This window comes from Bidens hawaiensis, unplaced genomic scaffold, assembly GCF_021521415.1.
Source record: "Bidens hawaiensis isolate Kalapana, Puna unplaced genomic scaffold, B.hawaiensis_p1.1 tig00028269_1, whole genome shotgun sequence".
NCBI classification, from domain to species: Eukaryota; Viridiplantae; Streptophyta; class Magnoliopsida; order Asterales; family Asteraceae; genus Bidens; species Bidens hawaiensis.
The window spans coordinates 183,236-198,284 of NW_027494608.1; the positions used below are offsets into that span (position 1 = coordinate 183,236).

The following is a 15,049-nucleotide window of genomic DNA, read 5'->3' on the forward strand; positions in this document are numbered from 1 at the left end:
TGGAAAAATGACCAACCATGTGTCTTTCAATGTACTGTGAACTAACACAATGTTTAGTTAACCCAGTACATTTTTATCATTTTCAACCAATAATAATCTGTTATGCATCATAAATTATATTTTTTAAAGTCATTGGAGTTGAAGGGGGGTTGTTTAGTCATCTTTTTCTTTTTGAACAGTGAAATTCATTAAAAACCAACAAACTAACACGGGCCGAGCTTCTCACAGAGCTCGGAGAAGCAAACATAAAAGAAAAAAACTTTTTAGTCATCTGACGAGAACTATTTTGACATTTGACGAGCTTTTTTTTGAATTTCAATGAGATTTATCTTTCTTACTGACGAGATTTTTTTTGAATTTCAATGAGATTTATCTTTTCTACTGACGAGATTTATCTTGCCTTCATATGCAATTTATCTCGGCTTTTGACAAGATTCTTCTGGCTTCTAGCGAGATTTTTTGACAAGAATTTGTTGGTTAAAAATCCCGTCAAGTAATGACTAAAAAGTGTGCGAGTTAACAAGATTTATGGTAGACATTACAGGATAAAGATAGTGAAATAAACATTTTCTTGACTCAGAGCATTTAAAAGAACTTATTTTGGTCATTTTCTATTCCTTTTATATTTCTTTGATATGAAGTTCTAAACTTTTATTTAAATGCTCCCAACTATTTTATTTGAATAATTAGATAAATTTGTCAACACATAAAGGAAAACCTAATGACCACATAACACATATCCATAAAAATAGAGGTGAATAAAACAACTTTTTTCCAAACCTTGGGGTTTGGGTATGAAACCGATTTTTGAATTGGGAAAGAATAGGTTTAGTTATATTTTTAAACTAGTTTTAAACCTCAGCTCATTTCAAACAAATCGGTTTCAGGTCGGGACACATGCATATATGGATGGCTAATGGACTTAAAGGAAAGTCGGACGCTTTAGGCCCTCAAAACATTAAACATTTGGCTCCATTCAACTTTAAAATGTTTTAATTGAAATGGCTGAATAGGAGTAGGAAACTCTATGAAAACACTGGATACGTGTAACAATGGACATTCCCAAAGAAGGAGATTAAGAGCCCGAGCGGATTTCTTTTCTTATGAAACCTTATTCATTATTTATAAGTATTTAATTTTGGTGTAGAAACCCGGAGATATTGAAGCCGAGTTGGGAAAAATGAGTGCCGAAACAGTTATGAAAAAGTTCTTGGCATACCGCGATCCCGATCAAATATACTTTCCTAAAGGTAAAGGATTTCGATATCCACCAGGTGATACGCCGGTCACTTTGCCACCTTGGTTGTCGGAAGAAGATGTTCAATACTTTGCTAGCTACCTTCAAAAGATTGGTATTAATGGGGTAGTCAACTATTATCGAGCTTTTCGTTTGTAAGTAATTAATTAGTTACAACTATATATAACATATATTTTTGTGAAAATCTACCTTTTGTTGATTTTATTTTTTCTATAATATGATCAGTGGCGGAGCCAGGAATTGTTTTCTACGGGTTTGATGTTTTTCGGTCCTTGATGTAGTTAAGGTTGTATTCAAAATTCCAGGTGCCCCGAACAAGTATTATTAAATGTGCCCTTATAAAATTTCTTTTTTTCATAGTTGACAAAAGTTGTGAAAACAATACAAAAACACAAAGTTATTGTAGCAATAAAGAAACAAATTTAAATAATAAACAAAACAAAGTTAACGAATAGTTAAGGGTGTTCTACCGTCGAATGGTAACTGAACGGATTACTATAACAATAACAATAACAAAATTTAAGTCATTGTATAGAAATTATCACAGCTATTGATTAACTAATAAAAACGATAAAGCTACGTCGTAAAATATGCCTGAAACAATTTATAGAAAATAAGAAATATTATAACATTGCTTTAAACTATTGAATTAAATGATGTGTGAGCAATGCAACCACTTCTTAATTCAGTTTGCTATTATTTATGCTTGGTTTAGCTTTTGACAAATGACATTTCTTTATACTATAGGGTCTTCTTTTAAACATTCTTTATCTTTATTATTTAGAATTAGAGTTAGTCCGCGGCTTGAAAACTAAAATTACCACTATGACTATATCTTTAATGTTCTCTTCCTTTCATTTCAAAATGATAATAGGTTCGATCGCCGACAAAATTCATCATCCGAGACCTGGATTTGACCTAACATATACAGGGGTTGAAGGACTACGTCGTTGATGATCAGTTTAAAAAAGATGTTCCGTTGTTGGAGGATGTTGTCGTCATGGACGGTGTGACACACTTCATCCACCAAAAAAGCCTGATGAAGTAAACACATAATTGAGTTTCTACAAAAAATTTTAATTTTAATTTCTTATTATGTATCCTCAAGATCTGGTTTGGTTACATATAAATAAATGTGATGAAAATTGGTTTATGATTTCTTTTGAGTTATGTAACTATTTAAACTTTTATGAAATGATCTTTGCTTTTAAATTCCGTATAAGTAATACGTTAGCCCTATGGTGTTCGTCATGTTGTGTACCTATGGTGTTCGTCATATTGTTACACAACAAACCCTTCGATTTGTGCAAATGCATTAAATTAAAACACATAATTCATTAGTCTACAAACATTAAAGGAAATACCAACACAACAGATTCTACACATATCTAAGATTTGCTTATTGACTTATTAGATCATGGAACCAAATGGAGTACTAAAAAAACAAATCTAGAACTTTTGGAGGAAGTCAAAGATGTGTTTGTTGACTTTATCAGGGACTTCTTGAGTGACGAAATGAGCAGCATCTTCAATTACAACAACTTCTTCCAAAAGAGGTACATGCTCATGAAATCCACCATTGTGTATGTATTCTTTAACAATTGGGATGTTATACACCACATCTAACTCCCCGACAACAAACTGCGTTGGTACGTTTATTTTAGCATTTGTCCAAGGTGCTTCTAGCTCCCAATTTCTGCAGGTAAGTCAATTCAGATTTCAGTTTGAAATTTCAATATAAAAGTATATGTAGGTTATGAACATTAGAGGGCTAGCTGTCAGATAAGGTCTCACGGATGGTGCCAAGTTGAAACATTATTATGCAAAACTCCCAACAAGCTAAACATTATTAAGATTCTGTTTTCTTAACTGTAAATGTTACCAATACTCTACTTTACACCAGTAATCTTAATTACTTCCCTTGCTCATGTTTGAACTTGGGACATCCCCTCTAAGGCGCATGTGCCTCTACCAAGTGGGGTAGCCGTATGACTCCCAACAAATAAGCATTATTAGTAAGACCATCAAGCTGGAGGTTTATTATGTGAGACTCCCAACGAGCAAGCATTTTTATTAAGACTCTCAATGAACGAGCATTATCATGTAAGACTCTAAAGTTAGACTATCTGGTTAGTACCATTATTTCTGGTTGAACTTTGGACGAGAATACTTTTAGATTGTTGAACTTGCAGAATGACACAGTTTCATGGTGTGACGGTTGATGCAACGATTCTAAACTGTTTTGACTTAATAATCAAACATAATATGAAGTTTACATTATAATACTCTAAATACCAACTTGACATTTTTTACAATGGCCCGCTCTGACCCAAACCTATTTTGAGCAGAACCCATTAAACGCATCATGACCCGTTACCCAACCCATCCAGAGCCATCGTTTTGCCAGGCTAATCAATATTTCAGATTTTAAAGAATTACAAAGGAACTTACATATCAAAACAACGATAGTAGTTTATTCCTCCTGTGAAGCCAGTTTGCTCGAACTTTTTAGCGTAACAATCAACATCTTCTTCAGTTAACCAAGATGGCAAGATAACTGGAGTATTATGTTCATCTCCAAATGGCTTGCCTTTAGGAAAATAATAAGGACTAAGATCGCGGTGTGTCAAGAACTTCTTGATGACTTGCATCGTTCCAACATTTGCAAACACAGCTTCAATTTCTCCTGGTTCCTATAAAGGTTCTTTCATTAGGTAATTTCTTGTTTATTATCCTAAAATAAAACTAGGGGTGAGCTTTCATAGGTCGGTTTGGATCGGTCTTGTGTTCAAGCTGAATCAAAAACCAAATATTTTTGTTTTTAAGTTTTTCGAAATCGTTTGATTTGTATTCCATTATTATTTTTTTGGATTTTACCATTTGTGTCGGAAATTTATGAAAAAACATAGCCCAAAAATATATTTAATTGGGCCTAAATTATTTTGTTAATTAATGATTAATTTATTATTTTACATGTGTGTTAAATTGTTAAAATAATTTGGTTACACTATTTATTAACTTTTATAAATTATTTAACAGTCAAAATAATTCGTTTTTACGGAAACATAAAACCAAACCATCTTTTGTTTGGATTGGTGATTTTGGTATTTTCAGTTAACGATCGGTTTCGGTTTCATAAATCTAATACACCAATTGAACAACATGTTGTGGAATTTCGTGATAATCTCCTGGACAATCTGAGAGTCATGTGATACTTTTGGAGTTTCGTTTCAGATTAAAATTATTGTGGTTCTCTAAATACTAAATCGGATAAACTCAAATGAGACAGAAATTCATACGGTGATTGAGAACGAATTTAAGTATCAACCAAAAGGACAACAAAATAATATAAGCGGGATTAAGTTTGGAAACTGTTAATTATAGTTATCCATTTGGAATTCCAATTTCATTAAAAAAAACGCTTATTTTGACTTAGAATTTATGTGTAACAAACTCCGAAAATTCAACCACAGGCACTCTGCCCTGTTGGAACCTATGTTTTATACCGACGCATCGAATTAATTTGTGGGTGAAAAATATATTATTTTGCTCTCAACCAAGGGTGGATGGCTTGAAGGCCAAGTCATGCTAGACTAGTATAAATAGATGTTTTTATTCATTTGTCTAGGAGGAGTGAATGTATTGTGTATGTGTGAGATTTAGGGTTTTATCCCTTTGAGAGAGTCTCCGCCTCCAGGATGAGCTCTCCTGGTGGCGGCTGATATTTCTTAATCGATTGTATGTATGAATGTATGTATGAGTGTTTCATCTTTGTGTGTATCATTCGGCTAATATTTCATACTACCATTTCTATCTTTTGTGTTTTGATTACAATTGTTCATCCTACTTTATTGTTGATTGTTAATCAAATCAGGCTCTCTCCCAATACACCTCATCCGTCCGAACATCTTTCAAGAGTGAATACGAGTGAGATTCGATCCTAACCCTAGACCCGAGCTCCACACCGTTGATTATTAACGACTATTTTCACGCTTCCGCACCAGGGCTCGGTTCTGTCATGCCCCCTTGGAATCCCCATTGGTTATGGGTTTCACCTCACTAGTTTAATGTATATTATGACGTACCTTATTCAACAAGTCAATTCAGTTACACTAAAAATATCTAACAGACCTGTAATCTGCAAATGTAGTGATCATCTCCATACACCGCACGAAACATCTCCACATCTTTCCCTTGAGGGTTTCTTGGACTAAAATGAACACCGAAATTGACCAAACCTTTAACCTTATCGGGTCGAAACAAGCACAGCCTCCACGCGATCGTCGCACCCCAGTCATGCCCAACAACAAAAACCTTATCCTCACCAAGTGCATCAATGAGTGCCACAAGATCACCAACAACATGTAGTGAACTGAACTTAGTGGGATCATCTACAGGCGCCCAGGTGGTGTCTCCGAAGCCACGAAGGTCCGGGGCGATAGCGCGGTAGCCGTTGGCAGCCAGGAAGAGTATCTGGTGGCACCAAGAGTACCAGAGCTCAGGGAAACCATGAAGGAGTAAGACTACTGGGCCTTGACCCATTTCTGCTATGTGCATGTTGATGCCATTGACTTCGATTGTTTTGTGACTGATGTGTTCCATGTTGTTGTGATTGGTTTAAGAATTAGAGGTTGGAAGAGTGAACACAATTTATATACGTTAGTTTAGTTGATAACGGTCCACATCTTATCTCAAACTCAGAGTGTGGTGTTTTGTTGAGCATTTATTATTATTATTACTATATTTAAAAATTAATTTGGGTATTATTGTTTAGAAAAATAGAAAATTCTCAAAATAATCGTTTGTGGAAACGTTTTTCAGGTTTTAGGTATCATTTACAAGAAATTCTCAAAATAGGTATTAGAATCTAGTCGTGACAAGTAGTTTGTATAACCAATTAAAACTTGACACGTGTCTTTAAACTAACCGTAACTAGCAGATTACTATCAATTTACTCGTCACGACTAAATAAGTTTTATGTCTCGTAATCAACGCCCGTGAGTAATTCATAAGTTCTTTAGTCGAGACGAGTAGATTGTAAGGTTAAACTAGTCGCGACGAGTTAACTACTAATAAAGTACTCGTGTTGGGAATGTGAACCAGGTAAACTAGTCGTCGCGACTAAATGACTTATGAATTACTCGTGGGCGTTGATACAAGGCATGAAACTTAATTAGTCGTGACGAGCAAATGATTAGTGAACCTGCTCGTTACGGTTAGTTTAAGGGCACGTGGCAAGTTTTAACTGGTTCTACAAACTACTCGTGTGTAATTATAAACTACTCGTCACGATTAGTTTATAATATCTATGTTGTCAATTTTTGCAAATGACACCTAAAACTTGAAAAACGTTTCATAAACACTTATTTTGTGAGTGAAAGGAATGTGAGTTAGTTGGGAATAGAGTTATCATACTTTATGATGATGCAACAGTTTGATTCCTTTTGGGAAAATGACCAAACATGTGTCTTGCAAGTTGCACCAGTAATGTTAACTGACACAATGTTTAGTTAACCTTGGATTTTCAATCAATAATAATTTGTCATGCATCATACAACTTAGTTGTTTTTTTAAGTCACTAGAGTTGAAGGGAACTTTTGGGTGTCTGGCAAGAACTTTTTTGACATCCAACGAGAATTTTTTGGATTTCAACGAGACTTATCTTTTTTTCCGACGAGATTTATCTCGTCTTAATACGTAATTTATCTCGGCTTTCGACAAGATTCTTTTGGCTTCTTACGAGATTTTTGACAATAATTTTTAGGTTAAAAATCCAGTCAAGTAATGATTAAAAAGTGGTACGGGTTGACAAGATTGATGGAAGACATTACGGGATAAAGATAGTGAAATAAACAATTTCTTGACTTACACCATTAAAAAGAATTTATTTTGGTCATTTTACATTCCTTTTACAGTTCTTTGATATGAAGTTCTAAACTTTTATTTAATTGCTCCCAATTTGATTTGAATAATTAGATAAATTTTTCAACACATAAAACAAAACTTAATGACCACATAACACATCCATAAAAGTAGAGGTGAATAAAACAGCTTTCTTCCAAACCTTGTGAAGCGGGTTTGGATCCGAAACCGGTTTTTGAATTGGGAAAGCATAGGTTTAGACAGTTTAGTTATGTTTTAAACCGGTTCCAAACCTCAGCTCATTTCAAACAAATCGGTTTCAGGTCGGGACACATGCATATATGGATGGCTAATGGACTTAAAAGGAAAGGCGAACGCTTAGGCCCCGAAACATAAAACATTAGGCCCCATTCAACTTTAAAATGTTATTTGTTTTTTCAATTAAATATTTATTGTCACAGGCACATCATCACTAACAGCTTGAGAGAAATATTTATTTCCTTAACATGATTTCAGTCTTACAGAAAACAAAACCAGAGACAGATCATCTCATACACAACAACAACAATTCCGGTTTCTCAATATACGCCTTCCATTCTTTGCAGAATAACGCAACATTTGCGCCATCAAGAATCCTATGATCAGCCGCGATATTTACCTAAAATTAATCCAATCAAACCGTTAATTCAACAACTTTATACAATTATGTTATTCCACTCTATTAAAAATTACCGTCATAATCGAGACAGGATAAACACTTCCATCATCCTTAAAATGAGCAACTTTCTGAATTTTCCCAAGGGCAATAATGGCAACTTCCGGAACATTAATAAGCGGTGAACCGAATTTCCCGCCAATCGATCCAATATTGCTTAGAGTTATGGTCCCGCCAGATACATCTGTAGGCGGGAGCTTGTTTGCCATTGCTAGTTTTTGCAGGCGTGATAATTCCTTAGTTATCTGCAGAGAATGCACATACAGTATATCAAGTATTCGCCTTATCTTTATTAAAAAACAATAAAAGATTAACTACCGACCTCCAATATCGAAAGTGACTGAACATTTTTTATGTTCGGTACCACTAATCCAGACGGTGTAGCCATCGCAATCCCAATATTGTGAGATCCTATAATGATTAACAAATTTTATCAAACCAAGATTCAGAGAATCTTTTCCCAGTTCGCAAGGCCCAACCATGTATGGGCGTTGCGAACTGGTTTGTATTAAAATACAAGTAACAAAGTATATGGACCTTTTAGTGTGACTTCATAAGTGTCCAAGTTAAAGGTACTGTTGACCAACGGGTGTGTGGTTAATGCCATGGAGAGTGATTTTATTAGAACAGGGAGGAACGTGAATTTGATCTCAGGATCGGTGTTTTCTTTTTGGAAAGCGGATTTAAGGTCTATAAGTGAGTCACAGTTTATTTCTTCCACATAGTGAAAATGAGGTACCCTTGCGGCTGCGGTCATCGATTTAACCATCGCGCGTTGATAAGCCCTGAAAATACATATATTAGTATTAGTAGTAGTATTAATCTCATTTATCTCAATAATCCTAATATAACCATATATATGAAATTATTTAGAAATACCTCAGGGTGAGTATCTTATCCTGATAAAGTGACTCGGCTATCTCGTGAAGTTTCTCTTCGGGTCCCTCCATCGGTTCAATCGAACTAGGATTAAATACGCGAGTTTATCTTCGATAATTCCTTTTTCTATAGCGTATTTTAAAACATCTTCTTTTGATATTCTTCCATGAATACCAGTTCCCGGGACATCATTAATATCAATATTATGTTCTTTTGCAAGGCTCCTAACCGCAGGCGTGCATAAAGCTTCACCTTTTGTACTCTTTTTAACTTCTGGTTTATTGTCATCAGATCCAGATGTATCGGACCCGGGTGATGACTCAGCAGCCCCATATGGAACCGATGAATCGTCAACTGTTAGTTTCAACAGAGTTTCACCAACCTAGGATAACACAAAATGTTACATAATGAAAATTAACGGACAGAAAAAAATAATTAATAATTAAAGTGCTACCTTTATAATGTCACCGGGAACATGTAGAACTTTAGCAACTGTCCCGTTATACCGACTCGTTATTTCTATGGTTGCTTTATCACTTTGAACTTCAAAAAGACGTTGATATTCTTCAACTTGATCTCCCTAGCAAGATCTTATTATTATTATTCGCGATAAGCTCGACTTAATTATGTAATTAGATAATGATTTACCTCTTGAACAAACCACTGGAGGAGTTCACACTCTGCAATACCTTCACCAGTTTGTGCTAAAGGTATGTCAACAATACCGTTGACTTGTTGACTTTCCAGTGCATTAGTTGAAAATTTGTACCCCTTGATAGTATACAGATTGTTCAACTACATTTTAACATCACATAAAACTTATGTTACCACAAAATTATGTGTATAAATTATGTAGATACCACAGGATCAGATACTCAGGCTTGTAAACGAACGGAATTTTCATGAACTGTTCAGCGGAAAGTTTGTTTATTTAATAAATGAACAAACATGAAGACACGTTTTGTTCGTTCATTTATGTTCGTGAACGACAAGTTCGAATAAATTTTAATAAATACGTAAGTAGTTGTATCTTTATAAATATAAACACAAAAGGGGTTCGTATAACAATATTTTTAAGTAGTTATATATATATATATATTCGGGTAGAAACCGTAGAATCATGATGAATATTTGCATAAATCGTGTAAAATTTAACCACTAATTTAGATGTGTTTTTGGATGAATTGTGATATATTAAACTTGTTCTTTTGTGTTTGGTCAATTATGTTCTTTTAAGTTTATTTATTTATGTAATTATGTTCGTTTACGTTCGTGAACTGTTCGTATAGGTTTCAAACGAATGAACATGAATGAACACGAACAAAAAAATTGTTCAATTATATATTCTTGTTCGGTTAAACTTAAATGAACCAACACGTACAAAAAAAATTGTTCGATTATATGTTCGTGTTCAGTCAAACTTAAATGAACCAACACGAACACGCCCTCGTCCATGTCCGTTCGTTCGGTTTATAACAGGCCTGCAGATACTAAAAGTCTAAGGCCCCGTTTGTTTTTTTTAGAGATTTAAGTCTGAATCTGAATACCACATCTGAATGTTAAGAGGTGGTTCAAATGTCTGAAATCTGAATCATTAAGAGGTGGAGGCTAGAGACGAACCTCTAGTCGTCGGAGATGGAGCCTAGTCTCCGGGTTAGAAGTTAATGGAGGCCGGAGACAAACGTATGTTTTTTTTTGGTTAAGAGGTTTTCAGACCCACTAAAAGCTCTTACTGGTTCAGATGCTACTAAGACGCTGAACCTCTTAATGCCAGAAAAAAAACAAACAGCCCCACGTCTGATTACGTCTGACCGAATCAGACGTTTCCTCTATTCAGAGAAAAGAGGCAAAAACAAACAGGGCCTAAACCTGACTTGTTTGACCACAAAAGTCAACAGGATGTCTAGATATAAACTATAAAGTGTATATTCTGAAACAGATTCATAACAAAATGCATGCAGAGAACTTAGATTAAAAACACACGAGCACATATAGATCATATACCAGCAACCAACATTATTAACCTTATAATCGAAGTCACACTTTGACTTGGAAGAAATTGGGGCTACGCCGAAGAACTGGCGAAAAACGGGGCCTGTCGCCGGCGTGAGGTGACGTAAGCAGCTCCGGCCGGCGATCCGGTGAAGAATCCGGCGAGATAACAGCATGTTGTGGATTGGATGATCCGATTGGATTGGCAGGTAAATGTATTTGTAGATGGAAGAATGTAAATAATAATATAATAAAATATGAAATTCAATGTTATTATAATAATAATAATAATAATAATAATAATAAGTAGGAATTGATTTATATGAAGATAATGGATATGATGAATCTGAGTCAAGGTTTTGTCACATGAACATCTTATTGAATCAACGAGCTCACACTTATAATACCAAACTCAACTCCTAAGTCAAGATGAGTACGGCTTCTTTTATTAATATTAATTAATTAATTAATATTTTATTTCAACCTTAAATGAGTAAAAGTTTAAGAAAAAAAACCGTCGACTTGTTTATCCAACGACCGTTTTTATTATTCTTTTTCATCACATTTTTATGTTTTATTTTTTTATATTTCAATTCCAGTTTGCACATATGTAGTCATTATAATTTTGCACGTTCCCTTACTAATGGCCAATTTTAAGTATCTGACACCTTAACGTCTGTAAAACGAGGCTGTTGGAGCCCTATCGTCAGACAACGTAGTTATTCTAAATTGTGCACTATCCCAATTGTATGATAGTCAACTAAGGGTGTGCATGAGTCGGTTTAGAGGTGTACAAACTGGTTTAAAACTCAAAATCGGTTTGGATTGAAACCGGTTTAGTTAGGTCAACAAAAGTCAAAACCAGTTTATAATCGGTTTCGGTTCGGGTTGAAACTGATTTCTTACCATGTTACGATCGGTTTTAGCCGGTTTTTCGGTTAACCCGGTTTGGAACCGGATTTTGTGAAGAAAATAACAAACCAGTTCCGAACCTGTTTCTACATAATCGGTTTCATACTGGTTCGGTTTTAGTTCGATTTTCGGGTCAGGTCGGTTAATCGGTTTATTTGCCCACCTCTAGGTCGGTTTGGGTCAAACCTATAACCATAACCAATCCGTTATGCCAGTTTCGGTTAAACGGTTTTGAAGGTTAAAACGAGTCGGTTACAGTGTGTTCGGTTATGGCGGATTTGGAATTATCCATAACCAAAACCGACTCGTATCTGGCGGTTTTTCAAAATTTATTAAATCGACCCACTGGTTATGTTTGCTATCGGATAAAATCGGTTCGATTATATCAGTTATGGTTCAGCTATCAATTACGATGGTTAACTTGCTTACCCATATAGCCAACTAGTTATTAATTAACAAAAAAAAGGCCCAAAATTCATTGATCTTTGACCAGTTATCTTTTTTCCAAATATATATTTTTAATCTCAAATGACAAAACTAAACCGAACTCAATCTAAAAACCAAAAAATCTAAAACTGATAAACAACCTGTTTTAAAATCTGATCGGAACCGAACCGAACCGAACCGAACGGACCCATGAACAAATGATAAATATATTAATATGTTGTGGTAAAGTGTCGGCATTTAATCCGTTTTCCACTCCAACAGAGACGAGGGCAATGAGTGAAGATCGGAAGAGATCCTTGGTCGGTTCCGTCCACCGGTAACCAGAAATCCAGCGCATCACCACCGTCGATGTCTTCTACTTCCACCACCAGCAGAAAAGTAGTAATCAAGAGCGCCGATATGAAGGAAGATACGCAAACCGAAGCCATCAATGTCGCCATTCAAGTAATTCACACATAAATAAGTTAATTAATAATTATTAAACTAATCACAATTTCACATTCACACAGGCCTTCGATAATCTCACCGTCGAAAAGGATGTTGCTGAACAGATTAAGAAAGAATTCGATAAGCTTCACGGTCCTACGTGGCACTGCATCGTCGGACAAAACTTCGGTATTTCATTCATTTCTTATTATTATTTTTATATATTATTATTATTATTATTATAACGATCATATTACTAGCTTTATTGTTAGTGAAGCAGATCTAGTGATTTAGGTTCAAAACCCTAGCTACCTAATTGTTATTATTAATGTATCAACAATTTAACTGCATATTATTGATGAATATTTGGCAAATTAGGGCATTTGATTGGAATAATATTAATCATATCTTTTAGTACCTTTTGGTTACAAATCGTGACAAAGATCAGCGGCTTTTGTTTATGAACAATGATCTTTGTCAAGTTTCTGATGTTAATTGGTGTCTTTCTGCAATTTTATAAATCTGTATTTCACAGTTTGTACAGAATCACATAACCGTAGGTATCATTAGTATATGCATAACTACTTTTCTTACTGTGGTGTTTATTATGCACATCACATGATGTTATTGTTGATACGAAACCTTTGTAATTATAAAATGTGTGCTTCTGATTGTGATTTGTTTGACATTTAATTGTAATAATGGTTATCAGTTTAGTACCTTCTGTTATTCAAGTAGTTTAGCTTTACAGAACTGCTGATCTTTGTCAAGATTATAATTGCAGACTGGCACTGAGTAATATATGAATCTTGACAAAGATCGACGGTTTTTTATTATGAAGAATGATTTTTGTAAAGTTTCTGATGTTAATCGGTGTCTTCCTGCAATTGTGTATAGATCTGTATTTGTATTTTAACAGTTTATAAAGAATCACATAAACATAGGTGCAAATATGTTGTTTATATGGATAAACTTGAAGACATAAGGCATCGCTAGTTTATTATACAAATGACATGATGTTATTGTTGTTTATTCGAACGAAGTCGCTTGAACATCTGATTTTGTGATGGTATGGAACCGCTGTAACTATAAACATGTGTATGGTGGTGAGTTGATATTTTGTAAATCTTGGATCTGTGTTACTGTCTACAAGGGGGTAAAGTGGTAATCTGCAAGTGAAAGGGGAAGCTTGCAGTAATCTATAATTGATTTGAAACTAAGGGTTTGTTTGTGCAGGTTCTTATGTGACTCATGAGACGAATCACTTCGTGTACTTCTACTTGGATTCAAAAGCAGTGTTGTTGTTCAAATCTGGTTGACCAGCAAACAGGAGGCTGGAGAATTAATTCAGATTTTCTGCAAATGAGGAGCTGATAATCCAAAAGAAAAGAACATAATGGTTGAAGAGTTGGAGTTGGTTAAGTTGCATGTTTTGAATCAGTATGTTTCTCAGGTTTGATTAATTATATTTGTTTGATAATTTTCGTATCAGAGTAGGACTAGTTTATATCTAGTATAAATAGAGAGTTATGTATTCAGTTTTGTGTGTCAAGTTTAATTAATAAATAAAAGTGTCGAAGTATATTGCTTCAAATCTGTGTGCTTGTATATTTTTTCGGTTTGATTTGATTGCTTATTGAAACAGAAGCTGGTCTTTGTTAACTCGAATTTAGTAACCATGAACGCTTTTAATTCTACTTTTCCTGGTTAGCTTTCTTTCTATTTAATACCTAAACTTCATTCCGCTAAAATGGATCTCAACGGTTAGGTTGGGTGGCCTGAAAAAGCACAAGGGCCATCTTTGTGGTTTGGGTATTGTTGGTTCTTTGTTACCGTGGCTACACATTTGCAAGATCATCACTCGTCACAACAATTTCCACAACCGATTAAAGTTAAGAATTTCCACATACTTGTTTGCTTGGACGATCTCCATCGGATGCTTTGGGGGGGGGGGGGGGGGCGCTATTGACAGACGAGGCCACGCCCTTTGGTAGGGACGAAGCTAGAGCTGCATGCCAGTAGACAAAAGGTGGATCAACTATTTTGGAAGCTCAGAGTGAAGTAGAAATCCAGAACTCCAGTTATAGACTACAAGTGTTCTCGATTTGGTTTCGATGGATTTTCGGTCAAACCATTAGTAACGGCTTATAAGTCTTGACAACCGAAGCCAAACCAACTTTGGTTTCAGAGTTTTCCTAGTCTGCTATGGAATTCATATTCGATTTGACATAATCGGCTATGGAAATTTATGATTAGGACAAAGTTCTTTCAAAACTAAAAGTCATTAAAGCTAAACAAAGGTAAAAGGTAGTGCAAATTTCATAACAAGAAAAATCAACAACTCTTGTAAGACAACTTGTTGGGCCAGATTAAGGCGACATTTATTTAGGTTAGTCTCAACAATAAGAGACTTCTTTAACTTATCTTATATGTGAGTCAGTTTTGTGGTGGACCGCACGTCGGAACGCCTTTGTGTAAGGCCTTGTATTTTTGGTAGTTGTCTGGTTGCTTCTATCGTTTGGGATGGAGTGGATAACTTGTGTGGTTTATTAAAGTCC

At 35.0% G+C, this 15,049-nt stretch overlaps 1 protein-coding gene and 2 pseudogenes across 3 annotated transcripts; 1 reads left to right on the plus strand and 2 right to left on the minus strand.

Annotated features, from left to right (window-relative positions):
* Nucleotides 1-2,559: 2,559 nt before the first annotated feature.
* LOC143576698 (epoxide hydrolase 1-like) lies at nucleotides 2,560-5,871 on the minus strand. Its single transcript, XM_077060734.1, has 3 exons — nucleotides 5,390-5,871; nucleotides 3,710-3,951; nucleotides 2,560-2,954 (listed from the first exon to the last, which is right to left on the minus strand). Exons 1-3 carry the CDS (start codon nucleotides 5,858-5,860, stop codon nucleotides 2,708-2,710), a joined length of 960 nt encoding a protein of 319 aa, XP_076916849.1. The 5' UTR covers nucleotides 5,861-5,871; the 3' UTR covers nucleotides 2,560-2,707.
* A 1,718-nt stretch (nucleotides 5,872-7,589) lies between these two features.
* On the minus strand, nucleotides 7,590-10,969 carry LOC143576692 (lipoamide acyltransferase component of branched-chain alpha-keto acid dehydrogenase complex, mitochondrial-like; annotated as a pseudogene). The gene is made up of 8 exons (XR_013142987.1): nucleotides 10,739-10,969; nucleotides 9,363-9,509; nucleotides 9,169-9,294; nucleotides 8,715-9,096; nucleotides 8,373-8,620; nucleotides 8,158-8,246; nucleotides 7,853-8,080; nucleotides 7,590-7,778 (listed from the first exon to the last, which is right to left on the minus strand). The product of XR_013142987.1 is annotated as a lipoamide acyltransferase component of branched-chain alpha-keto acid dehydrogenase complex, mitochondrial-like (transcript).
* Nucleotides 10,970-12,337: 1,368 nt separating this feature from the next.
* On the plus strand, nucleotides 12,338-14,099 carry LOC143576699 (uncharacterized; annotated as a pseudogene). Its single transcript, XR_013142988.1, has 3 exons — nucleotides 12,338-12,509; nucleotides 12,575-12,680; nucleotides 13,728-14,099. The product of XR_013142988.1 is annotated as an uncharacterized LOC143576699 (transcript).
* The last annotated feature ends 950 nt before the right edge of the window (nucleotides 14,100-15,049 follow it).

Coding starts and splice junctions, on each gene's coding strand:
- LOC143576698 (XM_077060734.1), bottom strand. CDS start 5,860: ATGGAACACATCAGTCACAAAACAATCGAAGTCAATGGCATCAACATG. Junction 3,952..5,389: donor ACTACATTTGCAGATTACAG/GTCTGTTAGATA, acceptor GAACCTTTATAG/GAACCAGGAGAAATTGAAGC. Junction 2,955..3,709: donor TACTATCGTTGTTTTGATAT/GTAAGTTCCTTT, acceptor ACTTACCTGCAG/AAATTGGGAGCTAGAAGCAC.